We start from the raw sequence: 24,246 nt of genomic DNA on the forward strand, positions 1-24,246 counted from the left end.
ATGGGTGTGTGTGTGTACTTTACTGGCCAATGTGCAACTGTCCAAACAGTCACAACACAAAGGGAACATAGCGTTATCATATCTGTATCATTTTTCATTGCTGTGTTCATAAGCAAGCTATGACTATTAATAGACGTCTCGTACTCCCTTGTACTTGGAGAGCTGCTATGAACATTAATCTGAAAATATCACCGCTACTCGTTTTTGTATAGCAAATTACATGCGATTGAGGGAGCTCTCTCAGTGACGTATCAAATACCACAGCCTCGTTACCAAAAGCCCGTCTTCTTGGTCTAATGGTAAATGCTCGAGCATGGGGACCCGGAGGAGCCCTGGGAGATGCCAGGAGGTGTTTGGGTGACAGAGGAAGGCGCCAGTCCCTGCTGGTGGTGACAGTCAATGTTTGGGACAGGTGTGTGAGGGTGACACGGTAACAGAAGGGAGCGTTGAAGTGGAGGGATACACCAACGTGTGAACACACACACGTTTAGCGACTCCAAAATACAGACGAGCGTGCATGTGCGCACACACATTCTGTGCCTGTAATGACATGGACTGCGGAGAGGGCAGATGGTTCTAAACACAGGATTCTGGAATGACCCGGAGAGACAGCAGGTGTCGATCCCATTTACACCCCGAGAAAGGGCCTTAATTATGTACAACATACACACACTTACACACTTACACACTTACACACACGCACACACACACACACACACACACACACACACCACTGCTTAATGATAATTCAGCATCCAACTGGCAGCAACCATTAGGCCTACAGGTTAAAAGTATCTGCTAGACAAGAGTGGAACCTGGAACACAACATGTACGATCGGTTGATCGCGCTTCACTTCTTTGTGAAGTTCTGCCACCTAATGTTCGTTTTGTGTCATTACAAATATAGAAAGCTCACGGCAGATTTGTTCCACTCAGTCACTTTCATGTTTTGAAAAAAAAATGGTCTGAATCACGTTTAAAAAAACAAAACAAGACATTTATTCACTGAGCACACAGTACATAGTTCTATAAATCAGTGTCAAGCATACTTTCAATCCAATTAAAAAAGGTCGCCATACATGAAAACTACCATCACTTCAGTGAGATTAAAAGAAAAGTATTTCAGAAAATGAATGCGTTTTACAGCGCATACATCCAAGTTTAATCATTGATTGTTTAGAGTACATTTCTAGGTAAGTCTAAGTCAATTGCGTCACTCATACTAGAAGTGAGATCATGAAAGATGGAAAGCAAGTTGAACACCAGAATTTCACATCATTTGAATGGTGAACCTATGTGTTCCTAGATTTAATATCATGTGCTGTTATAAAAAAAAAAACATAAACATAAACACAGAATGCACCTTAAATACTAAGACATACACCTTTCCAGGTTTGCAGGAGGATAAGCTTTTAGAAATACTGTGCTGTTTCTACTGACTCACCAACAGGACTTTTCACCTAGTCATCTAACATGAACTCATCCTTCCTTTTTTTAGAAGCAGATATAATGTGTACCCTCCTTTTAACACTATTTTACCAGAAAACATTTAAAAGGGTACATTTTCACTCAATACTTTTACAATCAGTGTGTGGGCAGTGTTCGACCTTGTACTCTCTAACTGCACGACATCATCACTTCCTGGTGGAAACCTTGGATTTAATCTGATTGGATCAAGCGTGTTCTTTCCTGCACAGCTGTCGCCAATCCAGTGACAGCATCAGTGCCTTCCCTCAGGAGGGAAGCGTTATAAAAGAACCCCACAAAAACGACAGCCTGTTTCTGAGCGCCGTCCCCACTCCCGCAGTCCGCTCCTCCACCTAGTGACCGAGGAGATGGAGGCGTGTCATCCTGGAGTGTGTCACACCAGAACCACAGCACGCGCATCCCTTAAGCTCTCAGACCAATCGGATCATCGCACAAGCATGGCTCCCCAAACCACCTCCACTACGCCGATTAATACATCCGTGCCTTTCACTACGGTTACAGCATGTCTCACTGTGGCTAGTACAGGCTAGGTCATTATGTAGTGTGTCACTTCTGAAACAGTAAACCATCAAGGCTGAAAGCAGTGACACCTATATCCACTACTACACTAGGCACTTGTACATAAGAGCAGGTTGAGTCCGTCACAGTGAACAACTACAGCAATAAACAATGAATAAACAACATGTCGAAGCTCTAGTAGAAAAAAAATGGAAGGGTGTTAGTGGGCTGCTAGTTAACGAAAGGCTCTTTGGCTTCCCATTGGTTATCTGAAACACGGAGACGGACGCTGTGATAGGCTGACGTCAGGAATGTACATATATTTACATCTATCTTCAAAAGGACAGTGAGCACGAAGACCAGTGCAATGTAGTGACTGTGTGTTGACAGGGTTTTGGCTATGGCTGCAGGAGGAGGGGGATAGATAGGTTAGAGCGGGAAAGTATTTTTGAGTGAGTGAGTGAGTGAGTGGGTGAGTAGAAGTGTTAGTATGTGCGGAGCTGCCCTGGGTTAATGGGACATGGTGGTAATACTGCCAGGAGTGGGTGAGAGAGTTCACCACAGAGAGCGGTGAACTCTATGAAGTGTGCGTTTACGCATGTGTGTACGCTCCTGTGAGTGTGTTTCTGTGTGTGTGTGTGTGTGTGTGTATGTTTCAGCGTGTGTGTTACTGTCTGGGTGTGTTTTTGTGTGCTCCTGTGAGTGTGTTTCTGTGTGTGTGTGTGTGTGTGTGTGTGTGTGTGTATGTTTCAGCGTGTGTGTTACTGTCTGGGTGTGTTTTTGTGTGCTCCTGTGAGTGTGTTTCTGTGTGTGTGTGTAAGTTCCCTGTGTGTGTCTTCCTACGTGTGTGTGTGTGTTAGTTTCTCTTGTGGTGGTCTACGTAGCTGTTCTCTATGCACAGCACTATGAAGTGGTTGGAGCAGCTGCGGGTGTGCTGTCCCAGCAGCCGGCCGGTGTGCAGCAGGGAGGCCTGTCCAGTCACAGCCATGTCCCCAGCACGCCACGCCTCACAGTAGTTGGTCGTCATCCGGATTCCCACCGTGCTGGAGCCATGCCACACCAGCTTCTGGGGCCTGGATGTACACACACACACACACACACACACACACACACACAGCAGCAAGGTTTCTCGATAAGCCACCTCCACAGTCACTTAACTCCTCCCACGACACACACACACACAAAACACAATGTAAAAGGACGAGCCATATACAAACTCTCCACCCAGACACAGCTGGTCACTCACCATGTGTGGTCTGTGAATACATTACGGCCTTGGAAGGAGTAGATGGGAGTGATGGGGTCGAACACTCCGCCGTTGTCTGAAAAGATGCTCGTCCAGGTGGGGAACAGCACCTCCCCCTGGAGAGGACAGGGGTCACAGGTCACACACTCACCTGGGACTGGTCCACTGGACAGGACTGGACTTCACAAGTGTGTGTGTGTGTGTGAGTGTGTGTGTGTGTGTGTGTGTGTGTGTGTGTGAGAGTGTGTGTGTGTGTGTGTGAGTGTGTGTGTTTGTCTATGGCTGACCAGGGTGTCTATGGTTAACTATGTAAACCATGTCTGTGGTTAACTGGTGTGTGTGTGTGTGTGTGTGCTCAGTGTGTTCACCCTCAGGTTGACCACGGGCAGGTTGACGCGGTCGGCCTTCTTGACGACGGTCGCCAGGTCCTGCAGGTGTGATGACAGGAAGGCCCTGTAGGTGGCGGTGAGGCCCACGGCCCGCGCCTGCTGGTAGCACTGCAGGTCTGCCCCCCTGATGCCTCGCATGTCACCAGCCAGGGGAGCGTTCAGCGCCACCAGGTGGAGCTAGAGACACGGGCGGAGGGAGAGAGATGGATGAGAGACACAGAGAGAGAGTGGGAGAGAGAGAGCCACAGAGAGACAGAGAAAGAGTGGGAGAGAGAGAGAGAGATGGATGAGAGACAGAGAGAGAGAGTGGGAGAGAGATAGAGAGCCACAGAGAGACAGAGAGAGAGGGAGAGAGAGAGAGCGGGGAGAAATACATAAAAAGAGAGCCAGAGAGAGACAGAGAGAGAGAGTGATAGTAACAGAGAGCATTATAGACAGCAGGTGGAGGAGGTGTGTTAGCAGGTGTGAGATGGGTCTCTCACCCCAGGTGCTGATTGGGTAGACTGTGGTAACAGATTGTAGTTAGGAAGATAGGCCCTTTCCTTTTCCTGCAGCTCCTTGTAAAAACAAACACACAAAGTAGGGTCAGGTGTGTGTGTAGTAAGCGTGTGTGTGTGTGAGTATTTCTGTGTGTGTTTGTCTGTCTCTTTGTGTGCGTATGAGAGTGTGTGTTAATGTGTGTGTGAGAGTGTGTAGGTGGTAGTGTGTGTGTGTGTGTGTGTGTAAGAGTGTGTGTGTAAGAGTTTGTGAGTGCTACCTGGCTGTGTATCCTGGGGGGCCTGCTGCGTTCTCCTGGTCTGCTCAGGGCCTGAGACACCGAGGAGGAGGGCAGGTCTGGGGGGGGCAGGATCAACTCTCCCAGCTGGAGAGAGAGGGGGAGGGGAGGGAGAGAGGGAGGGAGAGAGAGAGGGAGGGAGAGAGAAGGAGGGGGAGAGGGAGTAGGAGAGGGAGGGAGTAGGAGAGGGAGACGGAGAGGGGGAGGGAGAGAGAGAGGGAGAGAGGGGGGGAGTGGGAGAGGGAGGAGAGGAGAGAGAGGGGGAGAGAGGGAGAGAGGAAAGGGAGGGAGGGGGAGAGAAGATGGAGAGGGGGAGGGATAGAGGGGAGTAAAGATGTACTTAATACACAAGCATTAACAAACACAACTACAAGATAACCATGGTGAGAACTAATTAGTGTGACTAGCAGCAACCTGGTTCTGAAAGTTCAGTGTCTGTGTGTGTAGGTTAATGAGTCAGTGTGTGTGTTGAGTGTGTGTGTGTTGAGTGTGTACCTGGACCTGCCTCCAGCCCTGCTGTGCCCTGATGTAGAGTTCTCCTCCCCTGTCAGCCACGTAGGCCATGGTGCCCTCAGCCACCCGCAGGCTCTCCCTCACCAGGGCGTGGGTGGTCCTGTAGGTGCTCACCTGGAGGAGGGGGGGAGAAGAGGGGGGGCAGGGGGGGGGGGGGGGGAGGGGGGTTAGTGATCTTGTGTATATGCTTTTGTATGTGTTGTGAATGAATGTACGTTTATATGGGTATGAGTGTGTGTGTATGTCTGTTTATACTTGGTTGTGTTTATAAGTGTGTGTGTGTGCATGAATACATAAGTGTGTGTGTGTTGTCTGACCGGGTTGGTGTCTCCAGGTGCTCCAGGCGGGCCAGGGGGTCCAGTTGGTCCTGGGATGCTAACTGCTGCTGGGGGGGGGGACGGGACATCAACACCAGTTTGACATGATTCGTCTGATTCATTAAATACTGTTCAACCAAGCTTGATGAATATATAAAGAGCACTCATGGTTTGGATACTAAACCAGCCACCTACCCAGCCACACCCACAGCCACCCCCCACACCCAGGGCAGGTGTTTCAGTACCTGCTCCGTAGACAGGAGGTGGGCCTGGGGGGCCAGCAGGGCCAGGGGGCCCGCGGGAGCCTTGCCGACCTGAACCGGGAGCCCCCGGCTGGCCTGGGGACCCGGGGTCACCTGGAGGACCCAGCACTGACTCACCCTTCGGACCCTGACGAAGCACACACACACACACACACACACACACACACACACACACACACACAGGGGCAAACACACACAGGTGGAATAATGGAAAGTGCAACGTTTGTTAGGAGTTTTCAGTTTCAAAAAATTTTATTTTCATGATTTGATCATTAATCAACAAGATGATGACTCACCACCAGGCCTGACCTCCCAGGCAATCCTGGAGGTCCTGTCAATCCCACGTCCCCCTTCTCTCCTTTCTCTCCCTTCAGGCCCCCGTCGCCCTTGGCCCCCTGGAGGGCACACACACAGCAACACCAGGGATGAAGGCGAGGACAGGGGTGGTCCGAGGGGATGTGCTTATCAGCTGGGCTACTATGCTGGTTAGAGCTGACAGGAAGAGGGGGAACTCACCACAAAGCCCTCCAAGCTGTCTGGTAGAAGGGATTCTGGGACAGAGACACACACACGTTACATCGTCATAGATTGAAAAAACAGTTGGTGTGAAGTTGAACAGTCTGTCTGTCTGCCTGCCTGCCTGCCTGTCTGCCTGTCTGCCTGCCTGCCTGTCTGTCTGTCTGTCTGTCTGTCTGTCTGTCTGTCTGTCTGTCTGTCTGTCTGTCTGTCTGTCTGCCTGTCTGTCTGTCTGCCTGTCTGTCTGCCTGTCTGTCTGTCTGTCTGTCTGTCTGCCTACCTGCCTGCCTGTCTGTCTGCCTGCCTGCCTGCCTGCCTGTCTGTCTGTCTGTCTGTCTGTCTGTCTGTCTGTCTGCTTGTCTGTCTGCCTGCCTGCCTGCCTGCCTGCCTGTCTGTCTGTCTGTCTGTCTGTCTGTCTGCCTGTCTGTCTGTCTGCTTGTCTGTCTGTCTGTCTCCTACCTGGAGTTCCAGGTTGGCCAGGTAAACCTGCGTCTCCCTTGTCTCCTTTGGCCCCTCCGTTCCTGCGTCCTGGACACACACACACACACATGAGATTCCATGAGACTGGCTGGACCACCCAGTCCAGCCTGGTTTCTAATAAGAGTGAATGAAACAGGTCTTCAACATGACCTAATACTACAACACTCACCTTGAGGCAAGTCCTTCCCCTGCAAGGCAAGAGAGAGACACAATCAGACCACAGTCACAGTCCTACTGTTTTAGAACCCACAGCTACAGAGATCCCTGAGGAGACGAGCCGACTCTGAGCCAGGCTGAAGGACAGAGGCCTGGTCGAGGTGTTAGAGGAGAGACACCCAGCAATGGTGACACCACAGCACACAGCACACAGGGAGGGGTCAGGAAACAGCAAACAGCCTGGACGACCTTGATGTGGTTGTGGTCACCTTGGCTCGTGTGATCAGCTGGAGAGGTCAAGGTGACCAGGACTGACCAGGACTCTGTCCTGAGACAGTCCTGGTCTGTATGGAGGACTCCATAGTCCTGGTCACCTTGACCTGGTCAGCTGAACATAGTGACGACACACAAGCCAGCACCCCATGCAACATGCTGAGAAGATCGCTTGCCTGCACCACCACCGCCCAGAGCAGGCCTGGTTCAGGGGTCAGGGTTAGAAAACACCCATCTAAACTCCCAGAATCCTCAGGGACAAGCAGGGTTAGGTCTGCAGTCTCCACATAGGACCACAGACCCCCACATCTGGGAGGACTGTATCCTATGTGAGAGACTGCCTCCACACACAGACCCAGCATGTTCTGGAACGTTCACGGAAGAGAGAACACACAGACAGAGAGTGTTCTGGAACCCCCGCGGCACAGAGAACACAGACACACGGCTGCAGACTGGAGCAGGGGGAGGGGCTTGCTCGTTAAAAAAGGGGAGGGGCCCAACACCCTGACATCATGCGGGACACCCCCCTAAGAGAGATCCTGGAACTTACGGTGTTTTTGCAGTGCGGTCGGGGGCGAACCGGAAACACTGTCTTTAAAATTCAGAGGAAATGACATCAGACTACTAATGACCATGACATCATCGGAGACCATGTTGGGGTAATCAGTGTTGATTGGCTGAAGCTGGGCTCCACCAGCTCTGCTGTGGTCCCAGAACTGTCATGACTGATGAGAGACTGGGGCTTGTATAGGAAGTCACAGAGGGATACTTACTCCGTTGAGTCCAAACACTCGCCCAGGGGGTCCTGGAGGCCCCGGGGGGCCAGGGGGGCCCTACAATCACACACAGACACACACAGACACACACAGACACACACACACAGACACACACACACAGACACACAACATGGATGTAGTTAATTCAAGTGAATCCCTCTTGTTGAGAGGCCAGATCTTTGGGTGAAAGTGTGTTTCCAGAACTGTCAGACTCCTACCGGTTGGGTAATGACATCTCCCTTCTCCCCCTTCCTGCCTGCCATCCCAGGTCGGCCCTGGTTAACAGACACAAAAGATGGTACGATGGTAACAACATCCACATTCTCTGGAAGGATCTTCCCCTTCGTCTAAAAACCTCTCAAACGGAGATCGTAAGCTGAAACATGAGAGTCCAGTGTGGACATATCCCGTCTGAATTCAGAGAGGGAGAGGAGGTAGAACACACCAAGCGGCCAGGGAAACCATATTCTCCTTTAGGTCCAGTTGGGCCCATCGGTCCCTGAGAGAAAGTACCACAGAATCAAATCACAAGATCGGCGTCCAACTGTGACAGAATGTATTTACGTCAGAGTCCAATATCCTATTTACAGTGTTTACAGATCCACGCTCTTACCAAACCCAACGTGTTATTTTTGTGGTGTAAAGAGTAACCGTTCGGTCAAAGGAGAATCGTGTTTTCGAACTCTATTCTTTAGCATTCATACACTTGTGTGTGTGAATATCTAGAACGCACCTCGACACCAGCATGTCCAGGGGGGCCACGCTCACCCTGGGAAAACGGCGACAGCAACAACAACACAGTCATGATCCTGGTGAGGAACCAATCAGACACAAGTACAGCACACGCCCTCCGAGACCAAGCAGCCAGCGGAGCGTCGCCTGAGAGGCGCACTCACCCTGATCCCTTTAGGACCCTGCGGACCACGGAGCCCGGTCATCAGAGAGCCGTCAGCAGCGATGGTGACCCCAGGCTCGCCCTTCTCGCCCTGGGAGGGCCACACACATACACACGCTCAGCTACACAGACAAACACAGCAGGTGTGACATGCAGGTAGACAGTTCTTCTGGCCCTACTGTACCTTCAGTCCCGGTGGTCCCAGAACCCCAGTAGGACCACTGTCTCCTTTAGGACCTCTGGGTCCCTGGAGAGAAGAGAGGAGGGGAGGAGGTAGGGGAGGGGAGGGAAAGGGAGGAGAGGAGGGGAGGAGAGGAGGGGAGGAGGGAGAGGAGGGGCGGGGGGGCAGGGGAGGGGGGGCAGGGGAGGGGGGAGAGGAGGAAAGGGGGGGCAGGGGAGGGGGGGAGAGGAGAGGAGAGGAAAGGAGAGGAGAGGGGAGAAGAGGAAAGGAAAGGAGAGGAGAGGAGGGGGGAGGAGAGGAGAGGAGAGGAGAGGAGAGGAGAGGAGAGGAGAGGAAAGGAGAGGAGAGGGGAGGAGAGGAGAGGAGAGGAGAGGAGAGGAAAGGAGAGGGGAGGAGAGAGTGGTCTGTTTCTGAAGAGATTTGCTCTTTGGATGGATAAATAAATACTGTGACATGTCACAGCATTATGCTGAAATGCAGTAATATAAATAATACAGAAGTCTTACAGGGAATCCAGCTCTACCAGGCAAGCCTTCAGGGCCCTGCAACACACACACACACACGCACACAAACACACGTACGCCATCAGATATTGTAACATCGAGCAAACTTGAAACTTGGTAATGACATGTCACACAGACCAATGGAGTTTTCAGTCATGATCTACAGTTGGTGTCTCATTCATACAACCTCAAAAAGTCACACAGTACAAACAAACACACACACACACACACACAGATACAGAGCAGTGTTCGGTCTGCCCACCTCAGGTCCTGGTGGTCCCCGAAGCGCAGTGAAGGTTAACAAGCTCTCACTGTCATTCAGGTGCAGCTGTGGAGAAACACGTCACGTTTCAGAGTAACACAGGTTGGATGTCTGCACGTGTGTGTGTGTGTGTGGTCAGGCTGTATGTACATCCTGCAGGTTGAAGACTGGCCCAGGAAGTCCGGGTGGCCCAGGTGGTCCTGGGATACTGAGTCCATCAGCACCTCTCTCTCCCTGGAGACACACACGGCAACAACACAGCCTGTCATTCAGCAAACAAACTAGACACAAATAAATCATTATTAAATAATACAAAATAGTTTCAATATTCCCTCCCTTACCTTCGGTCCTGCACTGCCCTTGTCACCCTTTGCACCCTGTGGAGAGATACACAAATACATCAACAAACCGGTTTGTCTAATCGGTCAACATATGGCTCGTCTAATTGGACCAGACAGATCAGCTGATATCAATCAGTGGTTGTGATTCGTCAACGTAGTCTAGTACTGACCCTGGCGCCTGGCAACCCTGCCAGCCCTGGAAGACCTTCAGGGCCAGGACTTCCTGGTTCACCCTGGGGAGAAGGAGGAGGGGGGGGGGGGGTTAGGAGGCTGACAGGGTACCTCAAAGATGGAAGAAGAGGAAAGGAGAACGAAGGGAGGAGGAGCAAGAGAAGAAGGAAGAGAAGAAAGAAGAAGAACTGGAGGATGAAGAGGAGGAGTGGAGAGAGGAGGAGGAAGAGGAGCAGAGGAATGAAGAAGGAAGTGACCTACCTTGACAGATTTCCCAGGAGAACCATCAGCCCCCTTCTCACCCTGGAACACAGGAAGCACACGCACACCAATCAGATTGCCCAAAGACAACTCTCGGTAACAAAAAGGGCCAATCAGGGAAATCCTATGTTTATGTGTATGCGCCTTACCATGGGTCCTGGTAAACCAGTTAAACCAGGTTGGCCAGGAGCTCCCTATAGCAGACAGGAGGCAGTGGGCTGTTCAGGTGCATGTACAAGACACATCCACACACACACACACACACACACATCCACACACACATCCACACACACATCCACACACACACACACACAAACACATCCACACACACACACACACAAACACATCCACACACACACACACATCCACACACACATCCACAAACACATCCACACACATCCACACACACACACACACATCCACAGACACACACACATCCACAAACACATCCACACACACACAAACACACACACACAGGTTTGACTCACCTGTAGACCTTTGGATCCAGCACCAATCAACATGTCACTATTTCCAGAGCCTTCCAAGTCCTGTAAGCAACAACACACACAGCACAGCACCATTGTCAAATGCCGTCTAGAGTCCACAGCACCATCCTACAGCACCTGACATCAACAGTGAACAGCACCTCCACAAAGAAGACACCTCCTGGAGGACCAGGGACACCGGGCGGTCCCTGCAGCCCAGGAAGACCTCTCTTTCCCTCGGGTCCCATAGGCCCCGAGGCCCCCTCCGGTCCTGGGTCTCCAGATTCCCCCTGGGAGGAACACACTGAGAATCACCTCTGGTCTTCTGAGAGCATGAAGGTGATGGTTATCGTAATGTGCTAGGTTAGAGTTCCGTCAAGATCAGCAGTAAAGGAGGTGAGGCTAGTTTCCTCCAGGATCACAATGACTCTTATTGAGAGACTTGTTGCCCTTGTTGGTTAGTTGTAACGGATTTAAATTCTTGCACTCGCTGTGAAATATTTTGCCTGCTTTTTCCCGCAGGTACATTCTTGCACTTTATGAGGCTCATGTTGTTTAATTTTAACTTGTTTAACTACATGCTCTTATGATTCTTCTTTTTGGCACTTATTTGGTTTTTATCGTATTTTGGCTGCCCGTAATGTTATGGGCTATCTTGTGATCAGTGACCTATGCACTTTTGTAAAGCTCTCTCTTGGAAGTCGCTTTGGATAAAAGCGTCTGCTAAATGAATACATTTAAATGTAGGTGAGTGAGGGGTCAGGAGGTGAGTGAGGGGTCAGGAGGTGAGTGAGGGGTCAGGAGGTGAGTGAGGGGTCAGGAGGTGAGTGAGGGGTCAGGAGGTCAGGAGGTGAGTGAGGGGTCAGGAGGTGAGTGAGGGGTCAGGAGGGCAGACGCACTTTGGGTCCAGGAGCTCCAGGTTGTCCATGGTCACCCTGAGACACAAGATGAGCAGACAGGGTCATTATAGGTACTGATTCACTGAAGTGTCCACCATTGCACTCCAAGACAAGATACTTTATGTGACACACATGTGGCTCAATCTTATTATCTATGGTCACACATGAGGCTTGTGTTGGAGACCCACTTGGGAGCCTCTTCTGTGGAAGTGGGGTGAAGAAGTTTCTGATAATCCATCTTTAACACTGAATGCCCCTTGTTTGCCTTTAATTTGGGCGGCCATCTTACCTTTTTCCCAGTGGGACCAGGAGGACCGTCTGCTCCATCCTGACCCTGAGAAGAAGAAAACAATGTCACATCCTCTTCGCGTATCACATCCTGTCAACTCTGCTGCCTTGAATGACCACACAGTGTGACTTCAGGAAGTGTGATGTCACATCCTGTTGACACGAGCACGGGCCTAATTTCCCACTCCACCAGCCTGAGGCTGACAGCTCCCGTTCCGCCTCAGGTCACGTGACACGGACGAGCACCAGCTCTCAGTCTGCTCCAGCACGTTTACACTCTCCACATTCTCCTCCAGCCGCACACAGGCGATGCAAACAGTCTTAGTCGGCCAGCGATACGTCAGAGTTGACCCCTGACCCTCCAGTGGAGGTCGGGCTGAGATTCAGCTGTTAGTAGAAGCACACGGCATACCAGCAGGAGAAAGGCAGGTTCTCACCAGTGTTTCCTCACCATGTTCTGGTGACACAGACACACAAAAGCTCAGCTTCTGCTCAGGACTGCTCAAGTCCTTCGAGGGTGGAGGCCCTGACAGTCTGCTCTGAGCTGTCCTATGTCAGAGCTTCCTGCTGGTGAGGGCTGCTGTGCTTAAGGGTGATTTCATTAGCTCTCGTTTCTCTGGTTTAGGAGATCCTGGAAGCTCTGTCATAGGAGGTGAGAGAGCTCATAGCAGAGGGCAAGAAGGACCGGGGCTTGTGGGAAATGTAGTCTCGGTCTCTCTTTAATTCTCTCTCTTTCATTCTCTCTCTTTCATTCTCTTTCATTCTCTCTCTCTCTCTCTCTCTCTCTCTCTCTCTCTCTCTCTCTCTCTCTCTCTCTCTCTCTCTCTCTCTCTCTCTGTCTCTCTCTCTCTCTCTCTCTCTCTCTCTCTCTCATACACACACACAGTCAGGATCTCAAGTCACAGGCGTGTAGAAGATGCTGCAGAGTGAGTGGTTAGAGAACATGGTAGGATAGAACACTGCCTTTCCCAGCCGACCGGTTCTCTCAGAACCAGGGCAATACCTCGCCTGAACCGAAACCCGAGCCGAACCCCGAGCCGAAACCAGATCCGAAGCCGGAGGCCCAACCAGAACCGTACTCTGAGCGGAACTCAGATCCGTACTCTGACCGGAGCTCAGGGTCAAACCCTGAGCCAAAGCCAGACCCGGATTCGAACCCTGAACCCGAGCCAGAACCACTAAACCAATCATGAAGCACCTGAAACAGAGGCCAGGATGGAGGTCAGACAGGCAGGAAGAAGACAACAGCTTTCTGCAACGACACTTTGACAGTGTGGCTGTGAATAAATAACGTTAGCATTTTGTCCTTCTGCAACTTTCCACCTGTTCAGGTGTTATCAGGTCGTAGCCCCTCTATGCGGGGTGGAGTATGGGCACTGGGACGTGTTGCAGGCCTGTAGCTTCAGGTCTACAAAAAAGCTACTCTTTCACGCTACATGTTTCACGACAGCTTTTGCCTTCTTTTCTTTCCAAATTGTTATTTTTCCTTCACTTTTTTTCTCTTAGAGAAGTTTCTCCACATGTCTCTTGAGATGCAAGATACCTCCAACTGTGATTACCACACAGAAAACAACCCTAACCACCACACCGGGATAGCAATGGATCAAAGAAAATATTCTCGTCCCTGAGGATCTGCTGTACTTACTGTCTGCACTGTACACTGTAGATTTCTTTAGATAAAAGTGCTCTCTGGTATAAAGTAAACTCACTGGTAGACCAGGTTTTCCAACAGGGCCGTCCCTGCCGTCTCTTCCAGGGACACCAGGTGGGCCTGAGGGCCCAGGGAGAAGGCCCTCAGAGGGGCCAAACGGCAGGCCGGGGCCTGGAGGGCCTGGAAGGCCTGGAGGACCCGGAGGACCAGGAATACCCTGGGGGAAAGGAGAGGAACTCATCAGAATTGTTCTAAAATGTAAAAAAACAAAAAAACAACAAACACTTAGTACACACACAGTTTGTGTACTAAGCATGTACTGTATGAATGCCCTACTGACCCTCTCAGAACGGCAGGGCATCCAGGACAGGGATGAGAAGAGTTGTCTTACCCGCATGAGTTCAGTATCACTGTCTGAGTCCTCGAAGCCAGAGCCCAGAGCGTCAACACCATACTGAAACACACACACACACAGCTAAATCAGTCTTACACACACACACACACACACACACACGCACACACACACAGTCACACACTTTCTAACACCCGTCAGGGGCACAGGTTGACAGAGCGGCCTGGTCTGTTGGCAAGCCTACTTGTGCTCCTAGTGACGACCACTTTGAGTGTTTGTCTGGTATTGAATGTGGAAGTGTTTGGCAGGAGGGATGGTGAACCGATACTCACTGGAACACTGCGCGACCTGGGGGGCCCAGGGGGGCCGGGGAGCCCAGGGGGACCTGGAAGTCCCACTCCTGGATCACCCTGGAGGGAAGGAGAGCAGAGAACAGAGAAGTGGAACAGAGAACCAGACAGAAGGACACGTTCACAGTCACAGTGAATCCCACTTTTCAATTCAATTCACTGTAAGGCAGTGGAATACAATGCCATTCGATTCAATTCCATCCCATTCAACTCACTTTCTTTCCTTGTACATTACAGTAATACAGTGTCCTGAATTGAAGGGCTGATCTTCCGTACCTTGTCTCCTCTGGGTCCAGACTCTCCAGCCAACCCAGGGAAACCCCTCATGCCCTGGGGAGATAGTGGTGGGGGGCGGGGGGAGAGGGGCGGGGGGAGAGGGGTGAGGGAGGGGGAGAGGGGTGAGGGGCGGGGGTGAGGGGCAGGGGTGAGGGGCGGGGGGAGAGGGGAGGGGGGTGAGGGGCGGGAGGGGGGGCGACACAGAGCAGAGCATCAGCCACAGAGACAAGCATTCACTCACCTCCATCACACACCACTAGCATCCTACATGAACAGGTGTTGTGGGAGAAATAGGACTCACTGTGTCTCCTTTGTCTCCTTTTCTTCCCTGAAAGAAAACAGCAGCAGTGTTCAGGTGACAGGGTTCATGGCATTCACACACACACAGTGAATGGTGGTGGTGGAGTCATGGAGACATCATTTGTATAGTTCTAGTCAGATTGGAGTGGGTGTTTATGGACAGGGACAAAGGAGAGGGGGAGAGCACATAGAGAGACAGTGTGTGTGTGTGAGGGTGTGTGTGTGTGTGTGAGGGTGTGTGTGTGTGAGGGTGTGTGTGTGTGTGAGGGTGTGTGTGTGTGTGTGAGGGTGTGTGTGTGTGTGTGAGGGTGTGTGTGTGTGTGTGTGAGGGTGTGTATGTGTGTGTGAGGGTGTGTGTGTGTGTGAGGGTGTGTGTGTGTGTGTGAGGGTGTGTGTGTGTGTGTGAGGATGTGTGTATGTGTGTGAGGATGTGTGTGTGTGTGAGGGTGTGTGTGTGTGTGAGGATGTGTGTGTGTGTGTGTGTGAGGATGTGTGTGTGTGTGTTTGTGAGGGTGTGTGTGTGTGTGTGAGGGTGTGTATGTGTGTGTGAGGGTGTGTGTGTGTGTGAGGGTGTGTGTGTGAGGATGTGTGTGTGTGTGAGGATGTGTGTGTGTGTGTGAGGATGTTGGCTCACCATCGGCCCATCCTTCCCTGCTTGTCCGGGGAGTCCAGGTGGACCTGCCGGGCCTTGCGGACCCCTGGGCCCCGGCTGAGCCTGGGTCTCGCCTGACCTCCTGTCCCCTGAGGGAGAGGCCGAGCCTGCGGGGCCGCGAGGCCCAGGGGGGCCCCGAGGGCCTGGATATCCTCTCTCTCCCTTCCGCCCCTGGCCACCAGCCCCCTGGAAGAGCAAAACAACACAAAGAGTGACTACATACCTACTGTATATTTACAGTGGTATACAAACACATTGAAGGAAAAGTGCTTAAAACCAAGTGTGAAATGAGCCTAGACTGTGTGGTGAGTGGTAAGTATGCAAGTATGGATACGACACAAGGAAAACAGGATAGTACGCATGGTTAGGACGCGGTCGTGAAACGTACGTCTCCAGATCTCTCGCCTGGCTCCTCTGTCGGCTGGGCTCCTGCCAGGAGGAAATGACATCAGGAAACGGCAACCAAATTAACCAATCAGATCCTAACAAGATTACCATCGATCAGATTAACAAATGACCAATCAGACTGAACGATATGAAAACGGTCCTGGGCATCCCACTAAGATGAATCACTAGAGGACATGTTCTGAGAAAGACCAATCCGATTATGGTAAAAGGGCAGCAGATAACCTTGATTAAAACTGCAAGAAAACCATTTAGTTCTCTCGAGATGAAACGGTAAAGAATGGCGAGGTACTTCCTGTGTGTGTGTGTATGGAGCTGGCGAGTGCCTGTGTGTCTGTGTGTCTGTGTGTGTCTGTGTGTGTGTGTGTGTCTGTGTGTGTGTGTGTCTGTGTGTGTGTGTCTGTCTGTGTGTGTGTCTGTGTGTGTGTGAGTGTGTCTGCACACACACCTCGGAGTAGCTTCTCCTGGTTGGTCTCAGTGGGGGTCAGGTGACCTGAGTACTCGACCACGTCCTCTGGAGTCGCAGTGGGCGGGGCTTGCACCGGAACGCTATCCTCATCTTCTGGCTGGAAAGAGAGACAAAGAAAGAGAGGAATAGAAGTAGAGAGAGAAATAAGGAGAGATACAAAGAGAGAGGGAGGGAAAGGGGGGGGGGGGTGCAGAGAGAGAGAGAGAGAGAGAGAGAGAGAGAGAGAGAGAGAGAGAGAGAGAGAGAGAGAGAGAGAGAGAGAGAGGGAGGGGGGAGACGTTGAGGGGAGACGGGGAGAGATGGTCGTTGGGACATATTAAATGGTGGGTGTTTGATCGGGGCAGCTGGAGGTCTGAGGGGATGATTACAGAGGGTTGAGGGTCCCCATGACTTCCTGACACACAGAGAGGAGCGGCCAGAGGGAGGGAGGATCAAACACTGGAGACAAGCTAGACACGTGGGCTGAACCACACACACACACACACACACAGCAGGAGTGTAGAGTGTGTGCTGCGTGTTGACCAGATGGTGTGGCATTGTACCATATCTATGGTTGCTTCCTATTAATGAGGAAGGGGGTGAGACACACACACACACACCTCTCCTCACTCACCACACACACACACACACCTCTCCTCACTCACCACACACACACACACACACACACACCTCTCCTCACTGACCACACACACACACACACCTCTCCTCACTCACCACACACACACACACACCTCTCCTCACTCACCACACACACACACACCTCTCCTCACTCACCACACACATACACACACACACACACCTCTCCTCACTCACCAGGTGTGTTTCCTTCCTCTCCTCCTTCATCTTCATCAGTTCCTCCTTCGACTCACGGTCATCCAACACACCGTCCCCACTGGCATCACCAGATGCCTAACACACACACACACACCTCTCTGTCAACATACACCTGTGACTGAGCAGGACAGAGTGAAACCAGTCCCACCAGCAGAGGGAGCCCTTCTTTCATAAACGTATTGTCTGCTGTGTGTGTGGATGTATGTATGCATGCATGCGTGTGTGTGTATATATGTATGTGTGTGTGTGTGTGTGTCACCACATACATAAGGATCGTCATCTTCACACTGCTCCTCTCCTGCCCTGGGGTTAGAGCTGATCACCAGCTGCTGGATGGAACCCTGCATGGAGGAGGGGGGAGGGAGGGAGGGAGGCAGGGAGGCAGGGAGGCAGGGAGGCAGGGAGGCAGGGAGGGAGGGAGGGAGGGAGGCAGGGAGGGAGGGAGGGAGGGAGGCAGGGAGGGAGGGAGGGAGGGAGGGAGGGAGGGAGGGAGGGAGGGAGGGAGGGAGGGAGGCAGGGAGGGAGGGAGGGAGGGAGGGAGGGAGGGAGGGAGGGAGGGAGGCAGGGAGGGAGGGAGGCAGGGAGGGAGGGAGGCAGGGAGGCAGGGAGGCAGGGAGGCAGGGAGGGAGGGAGGGAGGGAGGGAGGGAGGGAGGGAGGGAGGGAGGCAGGGAGGGAGGGAGGGAGGGAGGGAGGGAGGGAGGGAGGGAGGCAGGGAGGGAGGGAGGGAGGGAGGGAGGGAGGGAGGGAGGGAGGGAGGGAGGGAGGGAGGGAGGGAGGGAGGGAGGGAGGGAGGGAGGGAGGGAGGGAGGGAGGGAAATAAATAAATAAAGAGGGAGAGATGATGAAAAAGAAAGACAGGGAGATAGAAGAGCTAGTTTACTGTAATCCCAGAGTTGTGTACATCATAACCCATTAGCTGAACTGAGAGGAGTTAGCAACAGAGTAAGGCGCGCACACACACACTATACCTACAACACACACACACACACACACAAACAAAAACAACAACACTGCCAAGTCTCATTGGAACCAGTGATGAGTCAAACAAAAGATTGAAAGAAAACAGCTTGATGCCGACAGACAGAGGAAGAAGTATACAAATCTGGAGAGAAGAGAGATGAAGAGAGAGAGAGAGATTAAGAAAGAGAGAGGTAAAGAGAGAGAGATGAAGAGAGAGATGAAGAGAGAGAGATGGAGAGAGATATGAAGAGATAGAGAGATGAAGAGAGAGATAGAGAGAAAGATGAAGAGAGAGAGAGGGAGAGAGAGAGAGACAGGCGGGTTGACCCAGCGAGCTGACTGACCTAGTGGTATTGTCTCTCACTACAGGACAGACCGCTCTGTACTTTGGCTCTCTGGTTCATTCTGGCCACTAGCCTAGCCCAGCCCCTTCTCCTCTTCTCATGTATCTCCCTCTGCTCTACCCACTCATCTCTCTCTGTTCCTCTCTCTTTCTCTCCCTATTCTCTCTCTTGTAGCTCTCTCTCTCTCTCTGCCCTCTTGTTTCTCTTTTAGAGCATTTCTAATGACACTCTCTGTTTCCTTATGGTTCTTTGTGCGATTTCTTCTCACATATATACATACACACCTACCAGACTGTCTACATGGCTCACTGAATGACTGGCTACACTGGCTTGCGGAGTTACATGCTGACTGTCTGATTGTCTGTCTGTCAGACTGTCTGTCTGTCTGTCTGTCTGGCCGTCTGAGTAATTGACTGACTGTTTGACTCTGAGCCTTCTCTCTGAGGACTCTGGTCAGCTTGGCACCACTGAGACTCACACAAAGGACGACCCGCTCGCTGCCGTCACCATGGAAACCCCTTTCCCAAACACACAATTGCACAAACGCATACCCTCTCATCCTAACACTCACAAACACTCACGCTCATGCTCACGCACACACACGCACGCACGCACACACACACACACACACACACACACACACACACACACACCTCACACAGAGGACAGTTCAAATCCCAGCATGTTGATGCTGAGGTCATGGGGCTTGTTTGGGATGTTCGGCTCGAGAACAGGCTAGTCTCTCTCCTTCCTGTCATGTCAAGATCTCCTAACTGCACTTGGGGGCCGAGGAACCAAGCTTTGAGGAAATAAAACTCATCTCAGCTTGCAACTTTGCCAAAACTATTAACTATAGCTATTAAAGATTCAATAAAAAACAAATAAGTAGTAATCCAGGCAACAAATGACTGTAACAGAACAAGCCACAACAAGAGCTGAATGGAGGATAAAAAAACGTATTGATGTTAAAACTAGGGACATGGACCTGAAGGAAAGATAGAGAGACCTTGAGCCGGTCGGGGCAAAGGGAGTGAGCGTGTTTTTAAAACAACTCGAACGGCTGATATGAAGAGCCTCCTGTCTAGGATGGAGGAGACTTCCTGAAGCTCCTAGCCAGGACACACTGGAGGTCATGTGGGAGGAAGGCAGCTTCTGCTATCTGGACACACAACCTTCCTTTCTCTTTTGAGGATGATGGGTTAGGGTTGGCCTTTTGTCCCTGTGTGTTTTATTGATTGATAGGACAGTGGAAGAAAGAGACAGGAAAGCATGGAGAGAGAGAGAGAGAGAGAGAGAGAGAGAGAGAGAGAGAGAGAGAGAGAGAGAGAGAGAGAGACAGAGAGAGAGAGGAGAGAGAGAGAGAGAGAGAGAGAGAGAGAGAGAGAGAGAGAGAGAGAGAGAGAGAGAGAGAGAGAGAGAGAGAGAGAGAGACAGAGAGAGAGAGAGAGAGAGAGAGCGAGAGAGAGAGAGAGAGAGAGAGAGAGAGAGAGAGAGAGAGAGAGAGAGACAGAGAGAGAGAGAGAGAGAGAGAGAGAGAGAGCGAGAGAGAGAGAGAGAGAGAGAGAGAGAGAGAGAGAGAGAGAGAGAGAGAGAGAGAGAGAGAGAGAGAGAGAGAGAGAGAGAGAGAGAGAGAGAGAGAGAGAGAGAGAGAGAGAGAGAGAGAGAGAGCAGAGAGCGGGGGGGAAACTGGCAGCCAATGGCCTAAACCCAGAATTGAACCCAGGCCTAAAATATACGGAAGCTTGTTGGTTGTATTTTAGTTTCCACTTCTTAGACAGGTCCCTTTTGGGGGTTAAAAGAAGATTTTCTTTCAGAGAAACATGCTTGGTTTGACAATGTGTGTCGTTTTAAATGTGTAGTATGAAACCAAACATGTTTGTGTCTTGCTATCTCTTCCTCAGAGGGCCACCCTGGAAAGATACATGTTAGAGCAAGGCTCTGAGCAGGACAGAAAACATAGATACGGATATAGGGAGTCAGGTGGCTGAGCGGTTAGGGAATCGGGCTATCTAAGGGGTTGCCAGTTGATGTTATGTCCTTGGGCAAGGCACTTCACCCTACTTGCCTCAGGGGGAATGTCCCTGTACTTACTGTAAGTCCCTCTGGATAAGAGCGTCTGCTAAATGACTACATGTAAATGTAAGATACACACACACACAGCCATGGATACACACACACACACACACGCCTACAGAGACTTACCACAAACCTCTCCAGGCCGGCGCTCCCTGCGTTTGCCACAAAGATGCCCGACTCGTGGTGGAAGCTGACCCTGCCGCTCCGCGGGCCCAGGGGAAGCACCTCTGCCGGGCCGCAGTCCACCGTCAGACTGGCCTGGTCGCCCTGAACCACCACGCTTAGCATGGCCCACTCCTCCGTCATGGGCGCCACGGTGAACACGGCCGTCAGCTTGTGGCTGCGTCCCTCGCTGTAGTGCAGCACCACCTTCTGGTAGCTGGCCCTGGCCGGGCGCAGCTCCAGCCCCAGGCGCACCACCTCCTGCTTGGCGTCCGTGATGGCGAACAGCACCCCTCCCCGGGCGCTGGAGGGCCGCACCGTGGCCAGGACGGCAAAGTCGCGGTAGAAGGGGGAGGGCACGAAGGAGCGCGCCAGACGGCCGATGTTGGAGTCCGGCCCGAAGCTGTAGGCAGGGCCACCGTCCTCGTAGCCCTGGGTGAAGGAGACGGAGGGGGGAGGGGCACCCCCACCAGCTCCAGCAGGTCCACGTGGGGCTGCGGTCTCCGCTCTGTGAAGGGGGGGAGGGGAAGAGCAATGCATTGTGGGATGGGGTTAGGGTGGAGGGGATGGGAGCCTGGGCCCGTGCACGCGTATGAAGTACATGCTTCTTACTGTAATCCGCTGTGGCAGAGTGCCGTTTTACAGTGTCTATAATGCAATTCGATTGAACAACTTTCCCAATCACAAGACAGGCAGTCGATAACGTCATACTGGTTTGCAAATGTGTGTATTGTGGTTTTGTGCGTGCATGTGTATATATGCGTTTGTTTGTTTGTGTGTGTGTGTGTGTGTGTGTGCGTGCGTGTGTGTGTGTGTGGGCTGTTGTCACGGAGGAGGCCTCAAACAGGCGGATCCATCCCATTCCCTTCCTAACACGCCAGGTCTCCCGCGGCGACCACTCACATTCCACACGGCTGGCCTCGCCACAGCCGTGGCCCCTCCCCCTTGCACATCACCCTATCTCTATCTCTCTCACCCCACACTCTGCCCTCTCTCCCTCCAGCCTCCTTCCCCCTCTCTCAGACCAACCTCTGCCTCTCTCGCCCTATCCTTCCCCTCGGTCACACCTACACTCCTCCTCCTACCTCCTTCCCTCACACCCTGCCAGACCAGACAGGTCATGTATGGACTCTGTCATTCATCAACTCAGCCAGCTGGAATCATACAGGATTAAAGACTGGGGGTCTAGGGGTCAGTTTTGGACAAGCCCAACAGACACACACACACACACACACACACACCCTACATTCACCTTCCTCTAAGCACTGACTCTGTTATTAGGCCTGTTGAGGAGTGAGTTCTATATATTACCGACCCTTCCACGAGTCGTGAGTTAATTTTTCAAAACGGAAGCTAGCTAGCTTTAGTTAGCTTCCGTTACCTACCAACCTAGCATAATACGCGTAGCAATACTACTACCTGCTAGTGTTACTTGTTAACCTCCTAATTGTACATTTTGAAGCCATACTATAGCGTTTGTCATTTAGTTTTTGTCTATCGGAAAATAGTCGGTTGGAATGTTCAGAATCACACGAGTGACGGTACTCTGTGGGGCCCGCTTTCCAACGATCACGTGTGACGCTACTAATTAACAGGATAAATTGACGTGTTCCTTCAGCTCCTGGTTCCTCCACTCTGCCGGGAGAGTGGACATTTCTTCCATCCGTCCGTCCGTCCATCCATCCATCCATCCACTTGACCTACAGGTGCAAACGCAGCTCTGCTCACTGTGCGTACGAGGAGTACAATGAGGCCTTGAGGGTGTGTGTGTGTGTGTGTGTGTGTGTGTGTACTGTAGGTGTGACTACTGAGCCGATGTGTGTGAGTGTCAGGGCATGTTTATGGTTCTCTCTCACACACACACACACACACACACACACACTCACTCAGTTCACAATGCTCATACTCAAACCTCCATTGAGCCCCATGTTTCAAGAAGCCTTGGCCTAATCCTATTATTATAATATCATGTGATAGGGATTTACCTGGGACAAGAGGCTAACAGGAACCTGGAGCCCAACCCCTGGACCAACAGCCTCAACTATAGACCTGCTTCAGGCAGACACGCTATTACTCTATTCAGATATATGTACACACATCCAACTAGTCAGCCAGCCAGCCAGCCAAAATATTACAGCCAGTCAGCAAGTTAAAAAGCTATCCAGAAGGTCAGTCAACCAGGCAGTCAGTCAGAACGTAAGTCAGTCAGCCAGTCCCTCAGTCAGAAGGTTGAAGTCAGGTGGCTGAGCGGTGAGGGAATTGGGCTAGTAATTTGAAGGTTGCCAGATCGATTCCCGGTCGGGCAAAATGAAGTTGTGTCCTTGGGCAAGACACTACTACACCTACTTGCCTCGGAAGGGTAATGTCCCTGTACTTACTGTAAGGCGCTCTGGATAAGAGCGTCTGCAAAAAAAAAAGACTCTGGTTCCTACAGCGGGCGGTGGGATGATTCTCTCGTCACTCTCATCCCAGTCAGGATCCCAGCAGCAGGATGAGAGCTGACGATGGACCAGCACTGCAGGCCGACTGACACACACACAAGCATGAACGCACACTTCCACACGCAAGTTCACAAATACACACACACACGGGTACACATGGACACACGTTGAAGCATGAACGCGGACACACATGCACGCACACGCACATTCAGACTCTGAAGACTGTTCAACATGAGCAGTCTACAAGCCACGTACTGAAGCAAACCCTTCCTCAGTGAGAACATCCACCAGAACGAGGAAGCAGGAAGAAGCAACTTCTGTTCCGGCCTTAATGTATTCCTCTCCAACTACAGTATGCCAAACATGACCAATCCTCTTCCACCTCCTCATCTTCCTCCTCCTCCGAACCACCTTGCTCCTCCTCCTCCTCCTCCTCTCCAATGCCAGACTCACCACTCTTGCTCCTGACTTTGAGGGGTCTTTTCTTAGCCTGGAGCCCAGGCCCAGGCTCCTGGTCCTGGACCGGGACAACCGTAGGCTCCAGGGTGGGCATGTCCTTCTCCGTGTCCCCCGACCCAGCCTGCTCCAGGACCAGGGCAGCTGTGGGGGCAGGGGTGCTGTTGAGGGGGGGAGGGCGGGTGGTGGTGGCAGCCGCCCAGAAGTTCCACCACTGGCCCTGCACTGGGGCCCAGAGCAGGGCCAGGCCCAGGCACAGGTGCAGCAGACCCATCCTTACACACACACGCACACACTAGCAGCTGGCTGTAGCCACGCACCGATAGCTACACACGCACACAACCGTGGAGTGACTCTTGTCCAGGAGAATCCAGCTTCAGGTCTCCACAGAAACGCTTAAGATTCTGGATCCACTTCTCTCGGGTGTGCGCCCTCTCTCTTTTTGCTCCCTCGCTCCGTGCTTTCCCCCGTCTGGCCTTGCTTCTCTCTCCTCTCTTTGCTCACTGTCTCTCCCTGTCTCTCTCTCTCCCTGTCTCTCTCT

At 52.0% G+C, this 24,246-nt stretch overlaps 1 protein-coding gene across 1 annotated transcript; it reads right to left on the reverse strand.

The window, feature by feature from the left end:
* Positions 1 to 1,120: 1,120 nt before the first annotated feature.
* LOC146271952 (uncharacterized) lies at positions 1,121 to 24,246 on the reverse strand. Its single transcript, XM_084707855.1, is given in 44 exon segments — positions 1,121 to 3,059; positions 3,233 to 3,348; positions 3,601 to 3,798; positions 4,104 to 4,178; positions 4,379 to 4,483; positions 4,892 to 5,023; positions 5,227 to 5,294; positions 5,472 to 5,616; positions 5,786 to 5,884; positions 6,006 to 6,040; positions 6,465 to 6,533; positions 6,655 to 6,673; positions 7,465 to 7,506; positions 7,688 to 7,747; positions 7,909 to 7,965; positions 8,136 to 8,189; positions 8,424 to 8,459; positions 8,587 to 8,676; positions 8,770 to 8,832; positions 9,273 to 9,308; positions 9,532 to 9,597; positions 9,682 to 9,765; positions 9,873 to 9,908; positions 10,043 to 10,105; positions 10,305 to 10,346; positions 10,454 to 10,498; positions 10,793 to 10,852; positions 10,951 to 11,079; positions 11,689 to 11,724; positions 11,978 to 12,022; positions 12,980 to 13,174; positions 13,686 to 13,844; positions 14,019 to 14,081; positions 14,312 to 14,389; positions 14,606 to 14,659; positions 14,907 to 14,933; positions 15,540 to 15,743; positions 15,946 to 15,986; positions 16,411 to 16,528; positions 17,245 to 17,340; positions 17,532 to 17,606; positions 20,773 to 21,266; positions 21,269 to 21,316; positions 23,703 to 24,246. Coding segments are annotated over 44 exon segments (4,251 nt in total). The 5' UTR covers positions 23,980 to 24,246; the 3' UTR covers positions 1,121 to 2,842.

The sequence above is a fragment of the Hypomesus nipponensis genome, chromosome 10 (assembly GCF_054491055.1).
Source record: "Hypomesus nipponensis isolate SF chromosome 10, ASM5449105v1, whole genome shotgun sequence".
Classification (NCBI taxonomy): Eukaryota; Metazoa; Chordata; class Actinopteri; order Osmeriformes; family Osmeridae; genus Hypomesus; species Hypomesus nipponensis.